At 41.6% G+C, this 25646-nt stretch overlaps 2 protein-coding genes across 32 annotated transcripts in view; one reads left to right on the top strand and one right to left on the bottom strand.

Moving 5' to 3' along the window:
• GIGYF2 (GRB10 interacting GYF protein 2) overlaps positions 1–25646 on the bottom strand; it is a 333184-nt gene that overhangs the window by 217131 nt on the left and 90407 nt on the right. The window lies entirely within an intron of this gene.
• LOC137424673 (inward rectifier potassium channel 13) lies at positions 4144–21949 on the top strand. 2 transcript variants are annotated; one of them, XR_010983969.2, is made up of 6 exons: positions 4183–4294; positions 4978–5473; positions 5691–6013; positions 6801–7089; positions 21590–21757; positions 21855–21929. XR_010983969.2 is itself a non-coding variant. In XM_068112378.2 (5 exons), exons 2-5 carry the CDS (start codon positions 4996–4998, stop codon positions 21673–21675), a joined length of 1176 nt encoding a protein of 391 aa, XP_067968479.1. In that variant the 5' UTR covers positions 4144–4294; positions 4978–4995; the 3' UTR covers positions 21676–21949. The 2 variants fall into 2 exon arrangements, 1 of the variants encoding a protein (XP_067968479.1); XM_068112378.2 differs by having other exon boundaries at positions 4144–4294; positions 21590–21949.

Here is a 25646-nt window from a genome sequence, read left to right as displayed (position 1 = left end):
TCATCACTTATCCAACACCATCCCTACAGTGAAGCATGGTGGAGGCAACATCATGCTATGGAGATGCTTTCAGCAGCAAGGGCTGGGAGACTAATAAGGATAGAGGGAACAATTAATGGAGCCAAATACAGGCAAATCATTGAGGAGAATCTGCTTCAGAGTGCAAAAGACCTTAGACTGCAGCAAAGATTTATGTTCCAACAGGCCAATTACCCCAAGCATACAGACAAAGCAACAATGGAATAGGTTCAGAACAAGAACGTGAGAGTCCTTGAGTGGCACAGCCAGAGCCCATGATTGCATGCTGTTTTTTTCACCCTATCCTACTCACCCACTGTCAGTGTCAGCACACAGCCTTCCACCTTATATTACTATGACCTCTCTCTTCAATGAGGCTACATTTTGTATAAAATCTGTATTTTAGTCAGACAAATGAATGTTTAGGAGGTTAGTTAAAGTAATTATAATAGGAAGCAAACCAGCTTAGACTGGCCATGTTAGTTAGGGCTTTCACAAGTATTTAAAACGAGCCGAAGTACCCGGTGTTGCCCAGGGGAAATCAATTAAATATGTATTTAAATGTTACCTGCATGAAAAATTGGGGAATGTTAGCCTTTTGGTTTTGTATGAATTACCAATCATGGGAGTTGCAAAATGCGCTTGGACGGCTTTCCCTTCTTTTAACTTATTTTTATTAATTTTATTTTGAAATACAACAAATCACTGGATGTACAACCTCAACATACGATCTTCACAAAACATATTACTCAATTGTTCCCAGGAAAAACCCAGGCAGTGTATAAGCAACATACTCACTCAAGGCCTGAACACAGAGGTGTTATAATAAACCTGTGTAAAGCAATCGTTTTAATAACAGGCACACGTGTAAACACCGATAATTAAATTTGTGTTGTTCACAACAAATCACTAAAAACTCAACATAGATCTTCACAGTATATTACTCGATGGCTCCCAGGTTAAAAAAACAACAAAAAAAACAACCCCAGGCAGTGAATAACCACAAGTCAAGACCCGAGTGAGGCCTGAAGGCCAATTATGTGGTTTTATCTGGGGGCAATTTTTTTTATCCAAACATAGCCTTTGATCTCCCTCTGGATAAAAGAGGAGGTCATGAAAAGTTTGGTTGCATGGGTTCCTGCCCGTTCCAAATGCATAACCGAACAAACAAATGTTCTTATTTAGATATACTAGTACACCCGCTCACTATGGGAGCATGGTATTAGGGGACCATGGGGGTACCCTTTTGAAATTGCTAAGATTATTATTAATTATTATTCTGATCAATGAAATTTGTTGGCGACCTACAGGTCAAACCGTTTATCGTAGGAATTTGAAACTTTGACCATGTATGGTATACCACTTGTCTTAATGCATATATCCTAAGTATGACGTCATAGGTCGCGTGACGTGGCAGCCATGTTGGTTTTTGTTGAAAAATCTTTTAAATCTGTCCTCCTTCATTTTTCGACCTATTGAGTTCAAACTAGGCATACATATAGTACACCCCAAGGCGAAGAACGCTCTTTTCTCCGATTTTTAATTTTTTTGTTAATTAGTCTACGGCACGCCAATTTAAAAAAGTGCTGACTCTGCATTTTTTTATTATTATTAAATTGTGATGCCATGAATTTTGTAGCGACCTACAGGCCAAACCCTTAGTCAGATGAACTTAATACCTTGACCAATTATAGTACGTCACTTCATTGGAAACATATTCTAAATATGACGTAATAGGTCACATAACATGGTGGCCATATTGGATTTTATGAAAACATTTAAAATGCATCTCTGCCTTCATTTTTCGATCGATTGAGTTGAAACTTTGACCACTTATGGTATATCACTTGATCGGATGCATATCCTAATTATGACGTCATAGGTCACGTGACCTCGTGGCCATTTTGAATTTCATGCAAACCTTTAAAATGCATCTCTGCCTTCATTTTTCGATCAATTGAGTTGAAACTTTGACCGCTTATAGCATAACACTTGATCGGTTGCATATCCTTATTATGACGTCATTGGTCACATGACATGGCGGCCATATTGGATTTCTTGAAAACCTTTAAAATGCATCTCCTCCTTCATTTTTCGATCGATTCAGTACAAACTTTAAACGATCGGATCCGGGCTGCCGTTGTCAACGACTCTGGCGCGCATTTGTCCAATTAGGATGGAGCGGCATGGTCCCCGGATCATCACTGCTCGCAGTTTTAATTATCATTATTATTATTATTGCAAATTATTATCACTATTACTTATGTTAGATCAGGTCATTTAAAAGATCAGACCATGCCTCACCATTCCAAATTCCCGATAATAAAATTTACTTCCGTAAGGGTGTTGGGGGAGGTGGAGGGTAATATCGCAAGTCACAAAACACTTTAGAGAGTGGGGATGTTGTTTCGTAATATCTAATATTATGCTATTATCATAAGTATTGTTATTACTTTTGTAATGCGAAGCAGCTTTGGGAAAACGCCATGAAAAACGCCTTGAAAGAACTCCACTGAAGCAGCAGGAGGGTCGTGTTATTAACCCCTTGTGGGGAAGATAGACTACAGTAGATATTTGATCAGGTGCGTTTGTCGACATGATAAGCATTGACTGATGTCCGGATTCCTCCAATTTATATTTTTACTTCTGGTAGGGAGTGCTCCCACGAAAACGGCTTAATAAGCGATCGGCATTTAAACACGTTAACACGGCGTTTGTTCAAGGAGGAAAAAACCCTTGGGGAGTTGGGTGGGATATTATTAGTAATAATTTTGTTTTGTAATAACATTCATATCATGCTATTATCAATAGTTTTGTTATTAGAAGCATCCTTCAAAAAACGCCACAATAAAGCTATCTTAACACGGATATACACCTCTATACGCAACCCCTTTGGCAGGGAGAACCCCCTTTTGAGGGGGGGGGGGGGGGAGGAGGGGAATGATTCACTACAACCTTAATTGTGTGACCCTTAGCTCTCCTGTCAAGTTTGGTTGAGATTGGATAAGTAACGACCGAATGTATCACGGTCAAAAATCGGCAGACAGACAGACAGACAGACAGAGACACCAAATTGCGTATTTTAGAATGATGATTAGATTAGTTGCAAAAACCCCTTGAAAAAACAAAAACTCGTCAAAACATACCAACTCCCAACCAGAAAATGTGACATGGCTCAAACCACAATAACCACAAATTAAAACTGTTCATTGAAATGGAAACTAACCAGTTGATTTAAACACCACGTTCATGGAGAAGGCAGAACCTGATGAAAAGCTCAAAGTTCCAGTTTATGATAAAATTACATGATCATCATAACAAAAGTGGGATATTCCAATGGAAAATTCAGAAAATTCAAGCTGACAAAGTCAACATCTTTTCAAAGTCAATTCCCCAATGTGAGCTTTGCATTTCAAAATAACTGTTTTTTTGTTTGTTTTTTTTTTCAGTGTTTTGGAAATCAAATAAGAAGTTCAAATTGTAATTTGCCAAGAACAGTGTACAGGAACACATGGGCTAAATGTACTGTACTAGAAACGGCTGATTCAAATATCAGGAACAAAAAAAAAAGATAACTACAGTATATGACGAATTGGGGAATTGGTGTGTTTGCGTTTGGGTGCCAGTATATGACGAATTGGGGAAAGATAAATATGCAAAGGAAAATACATCGCATATGGAAAATTGTTCATTTTACTGCAAACACGAGGTGATGTATATACTACGAGCAAAGAAAAACAACACGTCTAAATACAGGAATGCAAATAAAGAAAAACGTAATGCTGGAAATGAAGCACAATCGATCGAAATTATTAAATTGTGCACTGTTCCTGGCATGACAAATGCTAGCTGACCTTTGGTTCTGGATTGACAAAAATGACATTCTTGTGGATCAACCTCTCCCCCAAGCATTAACAAACATGAGAAATGAATCGAAATATCTACCAATCAGATGGATAGCTAAGTCGTCACTTGCTCCACCCACGGATGCAAGGAAACAAAAAAAAAAAGAAGAAAAAAAAAGTTCCCGCCAAGCTACAACACGTGTTATGCCACAGTGACCGCAGATCTCTCGAAGCATCTGCGAGCTCCGTCCGACCCAGTTGTAGCGTGAACAGCCGATTTAGAAACGGGGAGTGCTGTGCGAAGCATTCAACTCAAGCCAATGGTTGTATAGCAGGAAGAGAGAAAGGTTTTGGAAATTCGTAATACAGCCAGAGAAGATCCGATTCGCATTTGCCACAAGCGACCGAGAAGTCAAGAGGTCACATTACTGGTGAGTTCCCAGTACGTTCTTCGGGAGAAAATGGATTTCGGTTGCGAGTGTTAAAAAATATTGTCAAGGCGGTTAGAACTAAATGTCGCAGTTTATTTATTGATCAACGAGCTTAACATCATTTTATTTTATTGATTTCCCCCAAACACTAAACGTGGCCGACATTCTTGACCGTTGATGACTGTGCCAAAGCAGACGACATTGGGGTTGTGAGCCGTGTACACGAGCACATTTTACAGCAAACACCAATGACTACAATTCGTTTGTATGTGGCATCATAGGTGATAGCTGTTCAATATCGAGAGGTTTACAAATCTTCAAAACAAATAAATAAATAAGAATTATTATCAGTGGTGGCAGTACTGATAGTTGTAGCACTGCAGCCCGAGTGACAGGTAACTGGCGGCATATAGAAAAGTTAAAAAAAACAAGAATAAGTATCTGATATCCATAAGTTATATACCGGTAAACTGGAATCGCTACGTTAAGACCTGTGTGATCAGATGGGAAACAGGTCACCTCGATAATTTCACAGTCATTTTACTCAAATAACAGCAATTTGGTTGGGTTGCCAAAAGTTACAATCCAACACCTGTCCGAATCATGATTCGAGTGTGATAAGGAATCCAACAAGCTTAACACTTTTAAATGCAACGTGTTAACGACGACATGCCTTTCCACAGAAGCAAAAGGACGAAGATATGGGTGGTCTGCCTCACGACAGCCAGAGAACTGAACACGTGCCTTTGCAGCATTTAGCAACAGGCCCACATTACCGGCTGCTGAACAAGGATGGCAGGCCGACCATTCGACTACACCCGTTGCATCTAGGGGCCTGCTGGGGCTACCTCCGAGACATTTGGAGCACGCTCGTTGATCTGCGCTGGCGTTACATGCTGTTAATATTTACAGGAGCCTTCATCCTCAGCTGGGTCATCTTTGCATTGCTCTGGTACCTATTGGCATATGTGCATGGGGACCTGCAGCCTGGCCAACCACCCAATCACACCGCTTGCGTGCATTCTATCCACAGCATGCGCGCCGCTTTCTCCTTTGCAGTCGAGACACAGCTCACTATTGGTTATGGCACCATGTACCCCAGTGGGGAATGCCCATTGGCAGTGGCCCTGCTCACCATACACATGATTCTAGGCCTAATGCTCGAGGCCTTCATCACAGGTAGAACCATCCATCACACTTTCCCACGCATTCCTTCCCAACCACCACCACCACTATCACATCACCAAACACAGTGTGTCTCCCCCACCTACCTCCCCCCCTCCCCCCTCCCCACCTCCAAACCCAGGGCAATGTATAAGCATCCCATGCATTTTGAATCACAAAACTAAAACCCATCACTTGCTTTCTACATTCCCTTGCTCACACCCTCACCCAGGAGTGTTTGTGGCAAAACTAGCACGGCCAAAGCTACGTTCAGAATCGCTGCGATTCAGCCGCAACGCAGTGCTGTGCAAGCTCGGTGAGAGGGACCCAATAAGCCTTGTGATCAGGGTGGCCAACCTTCGGCAAAGTCCATTACTCAATGTCCGGCTACAGGCTGTCTTATACGACAGCAGAATGGCAGGCCAAATCACGCACCATGCCACCCTTCACTTCCTTCTCGACGGCATGTGCTCTGCAGAGTGTCCATACTTCCTCTTCCCCCTGACCTTCTTCCACAAAATCACTGAAGACAGTCCACTGTATTCACTGTTTAAGGTAAGGATTATTGTCATGGTTAATAAGCATTTTCAGAATCTTGTAGTGCAATGAAATGTGTTCACCGAGTTATTCTTCGTAAACAGTATTTAGTTATCCGTCAAATCACCATAACAGGTCTTAATAAGCCAGAGATTGCAACATACATGGCCCATTTATATGTAACAAAATGTATTTTATATACATAGGTTTTGTAAGAATTGCAGGCACCGGAAGTGGGTAAATATAATTACACCTTTCATCCCATAAACTTAATTGTGTGTAACGATAGAAAAAGCACAACTGAAGCAAGAGCACAAGCACGACGAGCCACCTTCCACACCCACGACAACTATCCAACCTTTTCACCTGTAATTTTCTGTCCTCCACTTTGCACATGCCTAATAGCAGCAACCTGTAAAGCAGATAAAGCTCCCCATCCCCCAAAAATGTCATTTTCAATGACCTCTTGCTATGCATAGCTTGAGGCTGAAAGCAATCTGTGAAGCAGAGACACATTGATGCTGTGCTCAGCAGTCCTCTTCGCACACTACATACTCTATCAATTGCAAACAATCCAAACAGATTACAAAAAAACATGTCTCTGGAACTTTTGATTTAGGAGATGGCACGCTGCATGAATGTTAATCAAAGAGCAGTTAAGTGGGCAGAATGAGAAAATCAAAACATTGAGAAAAATCCTCAAACAAGACACACGGGATTTAACTGGGCAGAGAGCTGCAAGGGGAGGAGGATGGGAGAGTTGAATAAAATGCCAAATTTACAACGCATGGCTTTCTTCTGACAGGTGGGTGGAGGAACACTACCTCCTGGAATTGAATTGGCCGTGTTTCTGACGGCAACGCTGGAGTGCACCGGCGAGGTGTGCCAGCAAAGGACGTCGTACATCGGCAACGAGATCGTGTCTGGGAAACGGTTTGGTCCAGCACTCACGGTCGGTTCAGATGGCTGCTATATGGCCAATCTCAAAAACTTTGACCAGATCATGTCAGAGACAGAAATGGTGTCGCACAAATCTGAGAGTGGAAGCTCGGAAGATCACAATTCCAGCTCGGCGGAACGTGGCACAGAGTCACGTAAGCAAAGCGATTTGTCCATGGTACTGATCACGTAAAGCTTGAGAGATATTACATAATGTTGGTTTGAAAGGTTTGGACCTTGTTTTTAAAATTTAAGAACTCGTTAAAGGAGAAGTTTCCAAATAGTGTTACTGGAAAGAGGTCATGAGCGGTAAAAGACAAATGATTCTATCTATAGATTTTAAAAACGCCTTACCCACCACACACAAATCCTTGCTCAGGTTTTTTTTTTAAATTGCCAAATATTATAAACAATCATTTACAAGTCTGTCAATAAAATTACGAGTCATTGTTTTGCTACAATAGAAAACTTCCACAAAAACCATACAGTTATTGAATTACAAAATCATTAAAAGGCATTTTATATCTCAAAACATCAAATTCTACTTTTTGATAAAACATTTTGGGGTGACTGCACTACCGCAAGTTTTCAAAATGGTCATTTGCCTCAAAACAATTGCAACTTCAAAAGCCAAAATAGTATTCTTCTTTGGAGAAACCATGAAGTTACTTTGAGATCAAGTTATTATCGATAGAAAATAATTAAAATCAACAATTGTCAATCAAGTTGGCTTAGCGGTGTTGGCTTAGCTTAGCCTGGTGTTGGCTTAGCGGTTAGGGTGCCGGCTTGGGGTCCTAGGATCCTGGGTTCGAATCCCGGTCGATTGCTGAATTAATGCCAGGGGGGTTGACTCAGCCTGTCATCCTTCCGAGGTCGGCAAATTGAGTACCAGCTTGCTGGGATGAATGATCCCGGTGTGTACCCCGGCTTAGAATAGGTACACCGTATCCCTGCGCATCGAAGAGCGTGACCAAGGGTTGGCGTCAGGAAGGGCATCCGGCCATAAAAACATTGCCTCAAACAGGAAACCATGATTGTCATGGGGCCCGCAAGGCTAACCCCCGCTTTAGCGGGGAAAATGACCTTAAAACGTTCATTCAATTGTCAATCAAGAAAAGCAAGGGAAAGCAGTTATCAATGATTCAACTTTTCTTAATTGTTATCAAGTTATCAATGATTCAAGTTATCAATGGACACCTGTAAATAACCCCACACTGAAATAGAATCAATACCTTCTGTGTAAACCTTCAAGACAACATTCCCCCCTCTCCCAGTCAAGGAATAAATCCCATCAACTGCAGTTTTCGAGTGAGAGGTACAGCTGGTGTTTTGACTTGTAGATCAGATACAATTTACACATCACAGGAAAACTATGATTTTAACAAGTACATTGTGTCAAACTTATACAAAACATAACCCCACGCTGTTCTGAGAAACAACGACATGGGCGGGGTCAACGAGCAGCAAATTGGATTGGTCTTGACGAGATAAAATGCTGTAGTATTTTGTCCAAATACTGATAAATAGAAGGCTTTTGAGAGTGTCAAAAGGTGATTTGTGTTCTACAGTGTTCAAGTATATAATTAAATTGAAATGATATTAAGATTATAAAGGTTACAGAAAAAAAATCCGAAAGTTTACCGCCGTTAATGCAGTGTCTTTTACACCACCTTATATAACGTTTCATTAGTTCTACATGCCAGTTGTTTGTGTCCTTTATGACGTCGCTGAAAACGTCATGAAGTAAAAACGTCGCTAAAAAAAAGTTTCCTGTTCGGAATTATTTTCAATTCTGTTTGGCTGCCAGACAGGCAGATGGAATAAAAATTATCTAACTCCTCTCTGCACATGCGCAATCGGAACAAATTCAGGGCCAAAGTACTGTAAAACTACAGGTTAGATTTCCGATTCATGTTCTGATTCTTATTCAAAATAAAACATTCAATTGAAACAAGTTGTTCCTCGATCATATACTAGTGTTTGTACTATACTAGACAGACAGAAGTGAACCAATTGCTTAACTCCACGTTTTGCTTTGCGTGAATGGGGTAAAAACAAACTGCTTTGCAGCTACCGCCATTCTGAAGAAACCTGAAAGAGGTGTGCAGCAGTTGTGACGTTGAATAATGACTTTTATACCTCGAATGAACACTCATTAAATATCACGTCCTCGCATTTTTGGTTTGAACTACAAGCATACATGCATCCATGTTCAAGCTGTCAAAACAAGATACTCAGGACGAGGGGGTTTTGGATGGGGGAAAGAGGGAGGGGAGGCGCAGTTGTGGAGGGTGTTTCGTATATTCGCCATGCTTGCTGAGTGTGGTGAGAGAGCTGGGGGGGTGGGGAGGTGGGGGATTTGTAATATGTACGGGTGCCAGGGATAATTTGCATACACTTCACAAAAGACTCCATCTGTAGGATATTTATCACCCACCAGCTATTGCGAGGTGACAGGTCCCGAGCTTAATGTGCATCCGAGGGGTCTCACACTTTGTGATGACACATCCCACCGACAAAACACCAATTCAACAGCTTATTGTCAGAGCGAGAATCAAACACAGAACAGAGACTTCAGAAACAAATGTGCTACATCTGTGCTGACACAACTGCATCGAAAAAATAAAACGGCACTCGGTAGAAAGCATACCTCCACCAGCCTGTACAGTTTACATTTTGTATCCCACTGATAGACCAGATCTGGATCTGGACCTGAACCGAAATCTGACTGGCTTGTTCTTGTCACCTAACCAACTCATCCACCTAGTTTTGTTATAATCCATCGACAACCATTTGAAATATCATGCTATGTATAATTTTTGGCCCTATCACTCAATGTTGAGGAATTACTTTAAAATTTTAAATTCTCTGATCCAGATTCAAATCTTCACCAAAATTGAATCAATTCTTCGTTGTCACACACCAAACCTGACCACCAAATGTCGTCTGAATCTGACAACAACTTTTTGAGATATCATGCTCTATCTATATCGGTTTTAAGCCTGGTGTTGGCTTCGCGGTTAGGGTGCCGGCTTGGGATCCTAGGATCCTGGGTTCGAATCTCGGTCGATCGCTGAATTAACGCCAGGGGGGATGACTCAGCCTGTCATCCTTCCGAGGTCGGCAAATTGAGTACCAGCTTGCTGGGATGAATGATCCCGGTGTGTACCCCGATTTAGAATAGGTACACCGTATCCCTGCGTGTCGTAAGAGGTGACTGAGGGTTGGCGTCAGGAAGGGCATCCAGCCATAAAAAAAACATTGCCTCAAACAGGGAACCATGATTGTCATGGGGCCCGCAAGGCTAACCCCCGGTCTAGCGGGGAAAATGGCCTTAAAACGATCATTCATTCATGCTCTATATCGGTTTTAGCCCTATCTCTCAATGGTGAAGAATCACATAAAAAAAATTCTCGGATCTGGATCCAGATTCGAGTCTACACAAAAATTTATTCATTTCGTCCTTGTCACATACCCAACCTCTTGTCTACCAAATTTTGTCCAAATCCGTTCATAACTTTTTGAGATATCCTGTTCACAGACAGACAAACAGACAGGGGTGGAAACATAACCTCCATCCCCCTGCAGTGGTGGAGAAAAAAAGACATTGGCATTTCATGGACAATTGCATCTTACTCTGTGCACATTTTGTACAACCATCATATGATAAAGGAAAACATTTTAATGTTGCTGTATAGTTTATAAATAATACTTGGACTAAACATGTAACACATTTGTTAATTTCACCCTTTACTTTGAGCACTGTTGGTTCAAATGTGTCATTGATGGGAATCAACTAGAACGGAACTTGGTAGGGTGCATACCTCCACCAGGCTGAACAGTTTATGTTTTGTATCCCATTGATCGGCTGGATCTGGATCCAGGCCTTAACCAAAATTACTAATTGGCTTGTTCTTATCATCTATCCAACTCATCCATAAGGTTTGTCATAACTCGTCCACAACGTTTTGAAATAACGTGCGATACATCGTTTTGATCCGTATCTTCACCAAATAAAATCAATTTGTCCTAGTCACACATCCAAACCTGTCCACCAAGTTTCGTCTGAATCTGTCCAAAACTATTTGATATATCCTGTTCACAAACAGACAGACCGGGGTGAAAACATAACCTCCATCCACCTTCAATGGTGTAGGTAATAATAAAAAGCAATAGTTTCAAAACAACAGTAGCTCTTAAGCCCCTTTAAAAAATGTCAGCGTCTCTTTTGTTTAAATAGAGATGTCAAAGGTCCAAACGACAGACAAATAAAAGTTCACATAATGACGGATGGGCAGAGAGGACAAGGCTGACATGGGACTGAAAAACAAGTATAACTAGAACTGCGAGCAGTGATGATAGGCTTCCAGGCAAAATGGCCACCATACCATTTGACCAATAACGTCATCATTTCAATAAATTTTCCTCAATGATTGTCGATCATATCTGTAAATTTTGGTTTGGATCAATCAAGCGGTTCTGGAGATATGGATTTTCAATTTATTTACCTTAACTCTAAGATGGCCACCATACCATGTGACTGATGATGTCATAGTTTGTAAAAAAAAATAAAAAAATCCTCATGTGTAGTCAATTATATGTATGAAGTTTTGGATTGATCTATTGCGTGGTTCTGGAGATATTCATTTTCAAATACTTTTTCCTTAAATCCAAGATGGCCGCCAGACCACATGACTGATGTCATAGTTCAGAAAAGTTTTCCCACATGGGGAGTTGATCATACATATGAAATTTTGTATTGATCCGTTCAGCAGTTCTGGAGAAAAAGATGTTTAAAGGTTTTCCTTAAAGCCAAGATGGCTGCCAGATCACGTGACTGATGACATCATAGTTCACAAATATTTTTCCAACATCAGTAGTTGATCATATGTTTGACATTTTGCATTGATCCATTAAGAGGTATTCCGGAAAGGATTATTCAATTTTTTCCCTTAAAATCAAGATGGCCGCCAAATCACATGACTGATGATGTCATAGTTTGCAAATATTTCCCCCCATCGGAATGTAAACATGTGTATCAAGATTTGTATTGATCGGAAAAGCGGTTTCGGAGAAATGGATTTTTAAAGTTTTATTTTTAGATTCAATATGGTCGCCAAACCACGTGACCGATGACTTTTTTTTTCCCCAAACATTTATCACCATGGCTAGTTGATCACATGCGTAAAATTTCACAATGGATGACAATAGATGGCTGTTAGCTGTGACATTCAAGAACTAAAGTGAGAAGGGGGATTCAACAGAAAGAGAAGTGATTCTACAGATGGGAGAAAAGAGGGACAAAGCACTGTCAGTGAGCTGTTCGCTTGGATCTTTGCAGGTTCACAGTACATGGTGAAATTGTAGTAAAAGTCATGTCACTTCCTTATAAATGGTCTTCAAGCGTTTACTGCTGGCAACGACTTTTTGATTTGAAAAATATCTTGCAAATGGTCTCCTCCCAACAATAGTTACCGCATTCAAAATAGCCTGAACGACAATACATTAACTTATTGTTTAACTTATTGACGAGTTATTGCTTCGGCTCATCATTTCAGCACAATAATTTTCTTGCACAGTTAACGTTTTATTTTTAGAGTGATCCAATGCTCCTGGGGACTGGCAGGATAGCTGAGGTATGTATGTATCTATCTATCCGATGGGTGGCTTATACATTGATACATCATGGTGATGTACAATGCATGAGCCATCCATCAGGTACACGTTAAGCTAAAGGACCCATCTTCCAGCATGCGGAAAAACATACAGTAAATAAGATTTTAATCAGGGTTCCTTGCATCACGAGCTGGTTTGCAGTTCAGATGATAAGACTAACAAAAGGCAACCTAAGGTGAACAGTGTACAATTAATCTAAGATTACTGTTCATAACTTCAAAGTAAGTTTTATTATGGCTGTGTGCGAAGGACATGAGGTAACGAGGGAGTAATTCAAAAGCCTTATGGAGAAAAATAAATATGGGTTTATATGCAAACACATGTAAAAAAAAAAAAAAGTTCAGTTATATATGCAAACAAATGTAAAAAGTTAAGTTATATATGCAAACCGTTACACTGTACAAAAATCAACATGAAACTTCCGAGAAGTTTTAAAATATTTTAAGAGGAGCTTTAAAGGTGTTTAAGTTAAACCACCCTGTTGCAAACAAGGTTATGATCACATTTAAGACTGAATAAGCATACATTATCCACTATACCAAATGCAAATTAATTCCACAAGATGTGAAAAGATGTTTTCTTAAACAAAAACAAACAAACATTTGTATACAGTCATGGCTCGTGGAAGAGCGAGTCGTGAAAGTCATGAAGAACCAAATGTTCCGATCTCACCACTCAGGTTTATACTTCTCTGTTGATGCCCAAGGAAATTATGTGCATTCACACCATTCTAAGCAATTAATCTGGTGAGCAAAAAGTCACAATGTTACACTATTCATTTGATGTTTTGGAAGACCTATCCATTGTTGATTGAAAAACAAAGAGGCGATGTCCTTAGCTTGATCTGAGCTGCAAGTGTGTGTCACCAAACAGAATCGGTCGGCAATACTGTGATGGTACAGAACTTGTCAATTGTAGGTGTGAGATAATTAACATGTACTATAATTTAAAAGGGTTATTTCACCTGATTGTGAATACAAATAAAATCATTATCAATACCATCCACCCCACAACCATTGAGCAATGCTCGGAAAGAGTGTTTGCGGATGATGAGGTCAATCACAGAGATGGTTGAGCTGTAGCCATCAGTGTTTCATCTTAAAAATAAAAAGTACAGGTTTTTACAAAGGCTTACAAAAGTCTCAGAAGTTTTTAGAGAAGGAAACTTTCAGTTGGCTGACATTCATCTCAGGTTCATATACGAGGTTGTACCCAAATCAGGTGCAGGGCAAAGACATTTGTAGACAGTGTACTTCAATAGGATTACAAGGACATGACAATGGACATACTGTGGGTCCCTACTATGCACACATACAGCAAATGGGATTTGAACCTGGATTCTGCGCATCAAGAGCTGGTGGCACAGAAGAGAACGCGAAAAGGCCGAACCTAAATTGTGCATGGAAATTATTTAAATAGAATAACACAGCAACCATGAGGAAATAAATGCATGTTCATTCCCATCCGAAGGAAAATGGGCAAATTATGACAAATATCACAAAATCCATTTTGGAAGCAATTGATCTAATAGAAGCGGCTTTCCTCAAATCTGAAATGTTAACTACTCAACTAACTGTCAATTAACAACAGAGAGTACACAAAGTAATAGGTTTAAGGACAGCACATCTTAGTGATTTATACAAAGACTCGTTTTTTTTTTTAAGAAATTGCTTTTTGTACAGAACATCCACTCATGATATTAGAGTACAAAATGTGAAAAGTGAGGTTAACCAGAAGTAGGGCTGCGTGACATTCAAAAAGTGTGTCACCACAGTGGGAGTGTCACCACAGACTAGATGGACGAAGGCAGTTATGTATTCATGTAGAGATTAATATTGGAGAAAGTTGTAATAATGTTGGGAACTTCAAGCGAATTCAAATTAAAGTACAGATAAAAACAAATTTTCATTTCATTTCGAAACAAATTTTCAGCAAATTTCATCCGAATCCATCCATAACAGTTTGAGATACCCTACTCACAAACAAACAGACAGACAGGCATAACTTAAATTGCATTCACCTTTGGTGGTGGAGGTAACAATTAGATATCATAATGCCAAACATTTTACAATTTTCATTATCAGGAGAAAGATTTGTGATTTTCATCATAATAATTTATGATTAAATGGAGTATGGTGTTTTTTTGTTTGTTTAAGCAATAATCTTTTTAGACGGGTAGATCGTTTTTCTGCAAATAACAACAGTAACTATATTTTCTGTTTTGTAAAGTGAATCCCTCCTCCCACTAATAAATCCAGAGTTAGAAATACCACAGGTGTTTGATGAATACTGTCACGTGTAAAAGAATGATGATCACGGTCTTTAAATTGCATGCTCATGATCACTAGTCTTTACAAATATCTCCATGGATGATTGTGCAGATCGTGCAGAAACTACCTCACCACTCCCCCTCTCGCACATTAAAAACAAAGAAATTGATGTACTCATTTTGTTATTTGTGATGTTTTTCATTTGAAACTGTGTCTTCTCACAATTCCTCATTAAATGCACTATATCATATGGCGCGCCATCACAAATGCCCCCACGCTTCCCACCTAAAGCAAAGTTGAAAGATGGCAAAACGTGCCAACAGGAATGACCCAATATCAATTTTTGAGTTTAAAGAAATCTTCAGTTTTGACCCCCGTGATGCTAAATCCCACCCCGTGGGGCATGAACCGGGAGTCAGTGCGAAAAAAAATCGTTATACATTTCATGCATCCCCCAATGTTGATTGCATATTGTACAAAGTTTCATGTAAAATGTGAAAAACTGTGCCCGTAATTGCATTTTATGTTATTTGACCTTTTGACCACACCCCATGGACTAAGGGAGCGGGGACAAAGATGACACTGCTCTCGTACCTTCTTGCCAGGTGGTGATCATAACTACCAAGTTTGATGAATTTCTGTACAACCGTTTAGGAGGAGAAAGCATGATGGACGGACACAGACAGATAGAGCCGATTACAATATCTCCCAATTTTTTTTTTAAAGCCTGGGAATAAAAATTTCACTTTAAATAGCAGAAATAAGATGAATAGTTATTATAAACCTGCTTTTCGTTAAACCATAACATCACAATTTGGTAATAAAGTAAAACTAGAGTGAAGTCGATAGCATGCCCTTGCAAATCCCCATACTATCCACTTAAAGCAAAGTTGAAAGATGGCAAAAAGTTTCACCATAAATGATCCAATATCAAATTTTGAGTAAATATTTTTTTGTTTTGATCCCTGTGATACTAAATCCCTACACCCTGGGGCATGAATCCAGGGCCAAATCCAAAAACTCATTACATATTCCATGCATCCCTCAATGTTGATTGCATATAAAAAGCTTCACTTTCAAATGTTACAAAGACGGATCCACGTATTTTTCGAAAAGAATGGGGATAACAACACGAGATTGGTTGAGGTACATTGTATACAAGTATGAATAGGCCAATGATTGATCACTGCTAGGCAATAATGCACACAAGAAAATACCAACACATGTGTGAACACAACTGACATCTGAAAACTAAAAGCAGTTAGGAGCCAGTAAGAAGTCAGCAAAAAAAGGCTGAAATTTAATTATCAAACCCTGGGAAAATTCCCAATTTAGGACTCTTGATTCTTTCATCTGAAGACTGCTGTTGAGGACCTTAATCATGCCGGGAAATTCACGAACAAGTGTGACAGACAGTAGGAAGACTCAGACTATGAATAACACTGTGAAAATATTGGTGATATATATAATCTCATGGATATAGGAAAAACACAGACTATGACAATCTGTGCTTATACGTATTTACAACGAAAACATCATCAGAAGAGAAGGAGCAAATAATGTTTTCCACAACTTTGGATGAATCATTCGGATCATTAAGAAGCGAGATGATATTCATAGAATATTTACCACATGCAGTTGACTTGGTGCGAGCTAACTATTCTATTTTTTAAGGTTTTTTTTTTTTTTGTTTTGATCCAATATGGCTGTCAGACCACGTGACTGATGACGTCATAAATTAATATTCTCCACTGTCATTGTTGCGTAGATCACAGATCACGCTCAATAAATTTCAATCTGATCGGACGAAGCATTGTACTTGTCAAATTACGACGTCATAATGAAGGCACCAATAACGCCATTGTTAATACCTATTCCCCATGCAAAGTTATTTACAATACAATGATGCAATACAATCTTTATAATTCTCCATGTGGAGTACATATGACGTACGTATGTACGTTCGTGGCTGATCGCTTAACCCCACTTTCTGTGCTGACACAGAAAGTGCTGACACAACTGCATCGAAAAAATAGAACGGCACTCGGTAGAAAGCATACCTCCATCAGCCTGCACATTTTACATTTTGTATCCCACTGATAGGCCGGATCTGGATTCAGACCTGAAACAAAATCGAATCGGCTTGTTCTTGTCACCTAACCAACTCATCCACCAAGTTTTAGAAATGTCATGCTATATGTCATGTTTTGCCTTATCACTCAATAGTGAAGAATCACTTACATTTTTTTTTAAATCTCTTATCCGGATCCAGATTCGGATCTTCACAAAAATCTAACTGATTCGCCCTTGTCACAACCCAACCTCTCCATCAAGTTTGGATTGAATCCATCCCTAACTTTTTGGGATATCCTGCTATATATAAGTTTGAGCCCTACCACTCAATGGTGAAGAATCACCGAAAAAATTCTCGGATCCAAAGCTGGATTCGGATCTTCACCAAATCATTTCGCCCTTGTCACATACCCCACTCTCCACCAAATTTCGTCAGAATCCATCCACAACTTTCTGAGATATCCTGTTCACAAACAAACAAACAACAGAGCATGATACTTGCAAAATCTACCACCCTCCATCAAACCCCCAAACCCCCAGAAAGTTGCCATGGATACATCAAATTTTCCATTTTTTTTTTTTTTTTGTATACAACATCGAGGCTCGTGAAAGCTAACATTAATCACACAAAAAGTCAAACCGACACAAACCGACACATAAAACACAAAATAAGGGGAGCGGTAGACAAGATGGTGAGAGAGGGCGAAGGACACAAACACAACATTTGAGAGCAGGGACATCAAGAGAACTGTGGGAGGGAGAGGGCTTGGAGGGACGTGGGAGAGGTATAAAACATATGGACACTGCAAGGACTTCCAGGAAAGAAGTTGGAATTTCGAGAAACGTGCATCTGGGGTGAATTAGCGGGGGCAGAAAAGATCAAGGTTTTGGATGGGGGAAGATAAGAGATGGTGGTGAACAGCTGTTTTAAAGACCTGGAGGGAGGAGTGGGATTGAAGGGAGTGGGGGAGTTTGTTCCAGAGGTGGGAAAAAGGGGAATAAAAGAGTGAAGGTGAGCAGAGAGCCTAGATTTTGGCAGTTTAACCATAAGAGGGTTGCTGGCAGATCTTGTGCGACCTGTAGCAATATTTGGGGGACAGAGCACAGAGAGCTGGGGGAGCAAGGCCAGAGAGGAGTCGGTAGAAGACAGAAAGACCACCAACCTGCCTGCGGTGAGTGAGTGAAAGGCCCTCGGAGTTAGCTTCATCGCAGGAGATTCCAATGATTCTGAAAGCTTTAGTTTCAACAGCGTGAAGTCGAGCTAGGTGTGAGGCAGGAGCACCGGCCCAGAGGGGGGAACAGTATTCCATGAGCTGCGGATGAAAGCCTTGTATGTGGTGAGGAGCTCAGGTGTGCCAAGGGAGGACTTCACACGACGGAGGATGCCCAGTCGGCGACTGGCTTTGGAGGCCAGCTTGGAAATGTGGTTTTCCCAAGAAAGATCATGGCAGATAGTGAGACCCAAAAGCTTGAGCGACAGAACTTCTTGGGGAGGATTGTTAATTAAAACTGACGTTATTAGGCGGATTGTTAATTGTTAATTTCATCAAGATTAAAACTGACGATCTTAAACAAAGCTCAGGTCAATCAGATGAAAATGCATTATTTTTCAAATGAAAACTGATGATTTTACAAGTTTGACCTTTGGACCTCAAAAATAGTTGGTTTCCCAATTCAGTGATGCACTGTGCAATTGCTGTTTATTTTTCAAGTCAATCGGATGAAAATTGATGATTTTTCAGATGAAAATTGATGATTTTAGAAGTTTGACCTTGAATTGACCTTTGACCTTTCACCTAAAAAAGTTGGTTTCCCAATTATGTGTCCTAATAGGGAAATCTTGTTCAACTTTCAAGCCAATCGGATTTAAAAAATAACAATTTTAGAAATATGACCTGAAGATGACCTATCAATAGGCCTCAAACCTCAAAATCAATAGGCTTCTCGGTTGTGACTACTACAATTTGGTAAAGTTTCATGACAATGGTTTGTAATAGTGACCTGTAGGCAATTGACAGACAGAGATAAAATAAGTCAACCAAACAATATACCGTACTTGAAAAATCTTCGATTTTGCAAGTTACAGAGAGACAGACAAACAGACAGGCGTGAACACAGAACCCATCAAGTGTGAACATAGAAAACAAAGCATTGTGACTGGATATAGTACTGAGGTCCAAAAAATCCAAGCGTTACGCCTAGGTCCCCCGTCGGTGAAGTGATGAGTTGACAAAGTGGAAGACGCAAGGCGGCCATCTTGGATTTTGACGTGGCGACCCAATTTTCAATGGCGTTCTTCCTTATGCCTAGATACACCTACACACCAGATTAGAAGTTGGTACTTCGCTTATTTTTCAAGATATTCCGCTCACAAGGTTCAGACATACATGGCGGCGGCCATCTTGGGTTTTGACGCGGCGACCCAATTTTCAATAGCGTTCTTCCTTATGCCTAGATACACCCACACACCAGATTAGAAGTTGGTACTTCACTTATTTTTCAAGATATTCCGCTCACAAGGTTCAGATATACATGGCGGCGGCCATCTTGGATTTTGACGTCGCGACCCAATTTTCAACAGCGTTCTTCCTTAAGCATAGATACACCCACACACCAGATTAGAAGTTAGTAGTTCGTTTATTTTTCAAGATATTCCGCTCACAAGGGTCAGACATATATATGGTGACGGCCATCTTAGATTTTGACGTGGTGACCCAATTTTCAATAGCATTCTTCCTTATGCCTAGATACACCCACACACCAGATTAGAAATTAGTAGTTCATTTATTTTTCAAGATATTCTGCTCACAAGGTTCAGACATACATGGCGGTGGCCATCTTGGATTTTGACGTGGTGACCTAATTTTCAATAGGGTTCTTCCATATGCCTAGTTGTATCCACACACCAAATTAGAATTCGGTCCTTCGCTTACGCATGCACGCACACACGGACGGAGGGGAAAACCATAGTCCCCCTTTCACTCCGCCGTGCGAAGGGGGACAAAAAGGCATTGCTAATTGGGGTGTCAGTACTCAGTGATTTTCGTCTACGCAGAAATTTTGGATCTTGGAACGCAGAAATGAAGAAAATGACCAAATACCAAGACCTCAAAAATTAAGTGAAAAGACCCTGAAGCTGAAGAACGCCGAAATTGTATCAGTGATTATTGGAGCAACGTGAATGATAGAAAAGACCATTACAAAGATCTTTAAAACATCAAAAGGTTACGATAAACGAATTAGCCATTACGACAAATGAACTGCAATTGGAAGCTGTCCAGGACTCGTGATGATCCTCAAAAGAGCCCTCGGAACAAAACTTTGAGAACAAGCATTCTGAGTATTGCACTGCAAAACATGTCCCCTACCAAAGTTCAAAGTGCCATAACTTCGTCAAAAAAGATCAAATATGCAAATTTTTGCACGGTTGATGCTTGTTTTCAAACTTGATCTGAGGTATGCTTAGACACATGTGTGTCACGCCTCGCCTCGTTGATAAGCCCGCAAGGTCGCTCCGTGGAGCAGCCTGCAGGTATTGCACTGTGTGAATTATATAATTACCAACTCACGGTCTGAGGTAACTCGGCTAAAGATTATCCGATTTGCACCAAATAAAGTTCATGAATGGTTGCACAGACCCCTACTTCTCACTAAAAGTGGAAAAAGAATGTAAATCGGAGTTAAAATAAGCCCGCAAGGTCGCTCCGTGGAGCGGCCTGCACGTATTCAACTATGTGTGAATTATATAATTACCAACTCACGGTCTGAGGTAACTCGGCTAAAAATTATCCAATTTGCACCAAATAAAGTTTATGAATGGTTGCACAGACCCCTACTTCTCACTAAAAGTGGAAAAAGAATGTAAATCGGAGTTAAAATAAGCTACATATGCAGGTGCAGGGGGTTGGGTGCTACAAGGTGCATATGCAGGTGGGCAGACTTGCCATGGAGCCACACTGCCCAGCCACCAAATGGTGCAATGGCACAGAAGGAAAATTTGATGGGTGAGGCCCAAATTTGTGAGAGCACCAATACATGGGTGAAGGGAATTTAGGTTTTTAGAACCCTATAGTTTAACAAAGGCCGATTGGCAGGGTACAACCCCAGAGAAAGTTTAAAGGTGAAATGATGGTAGCGTAGTTAGGATTTATTGAAACTCTTTCACACCATCCACCACTGGGATGCTCACCGGCTGCTGGACTTGCCCTCCTGGAAAACGAGGATAAGAGATGGGTCATGAGGTGGAGATAAAATTTCATGCAATTCTGCCTTTTACTTCCAAGGAGAACTGTTGGGGGGGGGGGGGGGGGGAGGGAGTTGGGGGTTGGGGGTTGGGTAGGAATTTGGCCATAGGAGACAAAACGTAGAGAACGAATTGTGTAAAAATGGGGGAGGAGGGGGCTAGGGTAGCATAGAGCAGAGAGAAGCTGGATGGGTGCGGACGAGTAGGGCCGACCTCGAGCTCTCTATACCGGCACCGGCACCACCACTGCCCCAGGTATGTGCACACCAGGGACCAGCTGACTAAGTTGTTCTGAACTGGTGCTTGTGGTCGAGCATTACCTGGTTAACTTTTTTCATATTGTGCCATTGCTTTTTCCTTTGCATTGCTTCCGCCTTGTCTTTCCTGCCCCAGGATCATCACAAACACCACCATGCTGCAGCACTGTTGTCCACTCACCTGGGTGGACCACTTGCTCTGTGGCTCCTTGGCCACCATAATTTAATGGCCTGTCCCTTTCTGCAGCCCTGCCATGTGCCACCTGTTCTGTGTACTGATCCTCACTGCAGCCCCATGCTACAGGTGACTGACACCTATCCTGTTTTATTTTGTGGATTGTCTCTCATTACAGCCCCGTGTTTCAGTGTGCCACCACTGATGAACTGACCCTTTTCCGCAGCTCCATTTCTGGCCACCTCATTAAAGGATTGCCCCCATCGCTGCAACCCTGTCATGTACCCCCATTATTCAATAAACGGCATGATACATCACCACAGGGGAAGAATTTGTTCACTCCTTTTTAGAGGCCACTTAGAAAAAAAAAAAAAAAATTGGTATACAAGATCGAGGCTCATATAAGAGCTAAAATGGCCTGTATAATGGCATATGGCCTGCCATGTCCAGGTTTGCCTCCAGCATGAACGACCCTCAAGAGGCAGGAGCGACGGTGGAGATGACCAGAAAGTGCCCCCTCTAACCAATTTTTTATCCTTGAGACCAGCTCCTGGGTCAGTATTTGTAAGTAGTTGTGTCGAGATTTAGAGCCCATCGGTTATATGTCTTAATTTGAAAAATTCCAGCAATTCCGGTTGTACATAAGGTTGTCTGTGTGAGTTTGTAAGGTAGTTACGCAACGCGTTGGGGGGGACGTTTCTTATTTTTCTTTTACTAGTACACCTGCTCACTTCGGGAGTGGTGGGGTGTGATGGGCGGTGGGTGAGTCATGTTATTACCCTTAGTACATAGCATGGCTTTTGGAAGCATTATTAAGGTGATTTTTATGTTATACAGTGTTATACAAAGTATATAATTCAACTTAAATAAAGATTTAAAGATGCTTAAAGGTGTATACGTAAGGAAATCAATTCTGTGTTTTACCTTCGTTTTACCCAGTGTCTATTACATCACCCTATCTAACAGGTTACATTATAGTTATTTGTGCCTGTTATGTGTCCTTGAAAGCATCCTTAAAAACAGCAAGTTTCTTGTTTGGAATTATTTTCAATTTTGTTTGACTGCCCGACAGGCAGACAGAATAAAATTTATCCCACTCCTCTCTGCAGCCGGTGTGTACCCGGTTTAGAATAGGTACACCGTATCCCTGCGTGTCGTAAGAGGCGACTAAAAGGGTTGGCGTCAGGAAGGGCATCCAGCCATAACAAAACATTGCCTCAAAAAGAGAACCATGACAATTACAACTACATATGGGCAGGGTACAGCCCGAAGTACCCCGTGGGGGACCCCACTCCCTCTCGTCAAAACTCAAGGTGGGGAACCCGATCGAAGCAAGGGTGGAAATCACTCCATTTATGACTACGAAACGTCTGATGCCCGACGTGGAGATCGGTTTCTGAGGTTTGGGACATGGAATGTAGGGACAATGACAGGGAGATCAGGAGAAGTGGTGGAAGTATTGGTCAGAAGAAGAGTGGACATATGTTGTGTGCAGGAGACGAGATGGAAGGGAAGTGGTGCAAGAATGGTGAAGGGTAGGCAGGGACAAAAATACAAGTTTGTGTGGCAAGGGTGCCCCGGAAGGCGTCAATGTTGTTGGTGTCCTGTTTTCTGAGGAGTTTGTAGACAGTGTGGTGAGTGTGACGAGAGTGAGTGAAAAGTTGATGATGGTGAAAATGATGATTGGAAAGCTCTTGGTGAACGTCATCTCGGGATATGCTCTGCAGGTTGGTCGGAGCGATGAAGAGAAGGACAAGTTCTGGTGTGCGATGGAGAAGCTGATGGAAAACGTGCAAGATGAGGAAGTTGTTGTGGTAGGAGGAGACCTAAATGGACATGTGGGAAGGAGCATGGACGGTTTTGAGGGGGTTCATGGGGGTTACGGATATGGTGTGAGAAATGAAGAAGGTGAAAGGATTTTGGAGTTTGCTGATGGAGCTGATTTGTTGATTTGTAATACTCAGTTCCAGAAAGAGGATAATAAGGTTGTTACATACACGTCAGGTGGGTCGACGACAACCGTTGACTACCTGCTGGTGTGTAGGCGAGATAGGGGGCACCTCCAGGACACAAAGGTGATCCCGGGGGAGGAGGCTGTTTCACAGCACCACTTGGTTGTCTGCGACATAAGGGTGAAAGGCGCGAGGAGAGCTCGGCGGGTGAAGTACCAACCGAGAATGAAGTTGTGGAGGTTGAAAGAGGTGACCATGAGGGAGGCATTAAAAGAGAGGCTGAGTATGGAAGAGGATGATGTGGTTGAGCTTGAAAGTGTTTGGATGTCAATGAAAGATAGTCTGTTGGGAGCCGTTGGTGAGGTATGTGGATGGACAAAAGGACCACCAAGGCACTCGGAAACATGGTGGTGGGATGATGAAGTTGGAAAGAAGATTGACGAGAAGAGGAAGAAGTTCAAGGAGTGGCAGAAGACGAAGGGTATGGGGGCAGAAAAGGCAGAGCATGAAACTTATAAGGCAGCCAAGAAGGCTGCAAAGAAAGAGGTAGCAAAAGCGCAAGAGGCATGTAGGAAAATGTTCGGAGAACGCTTGGATTTGGAAGAGGGTCAGAGAGCGGGATTCAGGATTGCAAAGCAGATAGCGAAAGAGAGGTGTGATGTGATGGGGGTGAGTTGCTTGAAGGATAAAGCGGGACAAATCGTTGTGGACCCAGATGTAATTAAAGGAAGATGGAAGAGATATATGGAAATACTGTTGAATGCAGAGAATGAATGGGATGGCAACATGGAGATTAACCCAGTTTTAGGACCAGCAGAGAAGATAACCGAGAAGGAAGTTGAGGAAGCGATAAAAGCAATGAAGAGTAGAAAAGCGGGAGGGCTGATGGGAGCTGTGGGAGATATGTTGAAGGCAGCGGGAAATTGGGGTGTGAAGAGAATGACAGAGATCTGCAATCTGGTGGTGAAAGAAGGCCGCATTCCAGTGTATTGGGAACTGAGTACCCTCGTCCCTCTATACAAGGGGAAAGGTGACCCTCTGGACTGTGCCACGTATCGAGCGATAAAGTTATTGGAGCATGGAATGAAGGTATTGGAAAGGGTGTTGGAGAGGAGGATAAGGAAGAAAGAGAAGATTGACGAAATGCAGTTTGGATTTATGCAAGGAAGAGGAACGACAGACACGCTTTTTATTGTGAGGCAGTTGCAGGAGAAGGACATGGAGAGGAGGAAGAAGTTGTTTCTTGGGTTTGTTGATCTGGAGAAAGCATTCGATAGGGTTCCACGTGAAATAGTGACATGGGCATTGAGGAAGTTAGGAGTGGAGGAATGGTTGATCAGAGTGGTGATGGCAATGTACAAAAGAGTGCGCACAGCTGTAAGGACGAAGGACGGGAACAGTGCTGAGTTTGAGCTGAAGGTAGGAGTGCATCAGGGGTCGGTACTAAATCCACTACTATTTGTAGCTGTGATGGAGGTGCTGGCTCGGAACGTAAAGGAGGGTTTACCGTGGGAGTTGTTGTATGCAGATGATCTGGTGTTGATTGCAGAAAGTATGGATGGACTGAAGGAGAAGATGAACAAGTGAAAGGAATGTATGGAGACAAAAGGTCTGAAGGTGAATATCGGAAAAAAGAAGGTGATGGCATGTGGTAAAGCATGTGGTGAGGTGGAAATAACTGGGAAGTGGCCGTGTGCTGTGTGCAGGAAGGGTGTCGGAGTGAACTCCATTCAATATACAATGCGCGCAGAGTGGAGTCATCAAAAATGTAGTGGTCTGAGGATCATTAACCAGTGTGGCAGCTACATTCAAGTGTAAGATGTGCACAGAGGGAGCTGCAGATGGAGGAAATGTTGAGTTGGATCTTGGAGACGGCGTGAAGCTGGAAGGTGTGAAAACATTTTGTTACCTAGGAGACATGCTGAATGGAGAAGGTGGATCCGACTCGGCAACGGTTGCTGGAGTGAGATGTGCATGGAAGAAGTTTCGGGAAATGAGTGGCGTGCCGACGAGGAGGGGAGTGTCGTTGAAGCTGAAGGGAAAGGTGTATACTGTATGTGTGAGAA

The sequence above is a fragment of the Myxine glutinosa genome, chromosome 4 (assembly GCF_964187855.1).
Source record: "Myxine glutinosa chromosome 4, kmMyxGlut1.1, whole genome shotgun sequence".
In the NCBI taxonomy this organism is placed as follows: Eukaryota; Metazoa; Chordata; class Myxini; order Myxiniformes; family Myxinidae; genus Myxine; species Myxine glutinosa.
The sequence above is the reverse complement of the archived record's forward strand: the minus strand, read 5'-3'. Positions and strand labels throughout refer to the sequence as shown.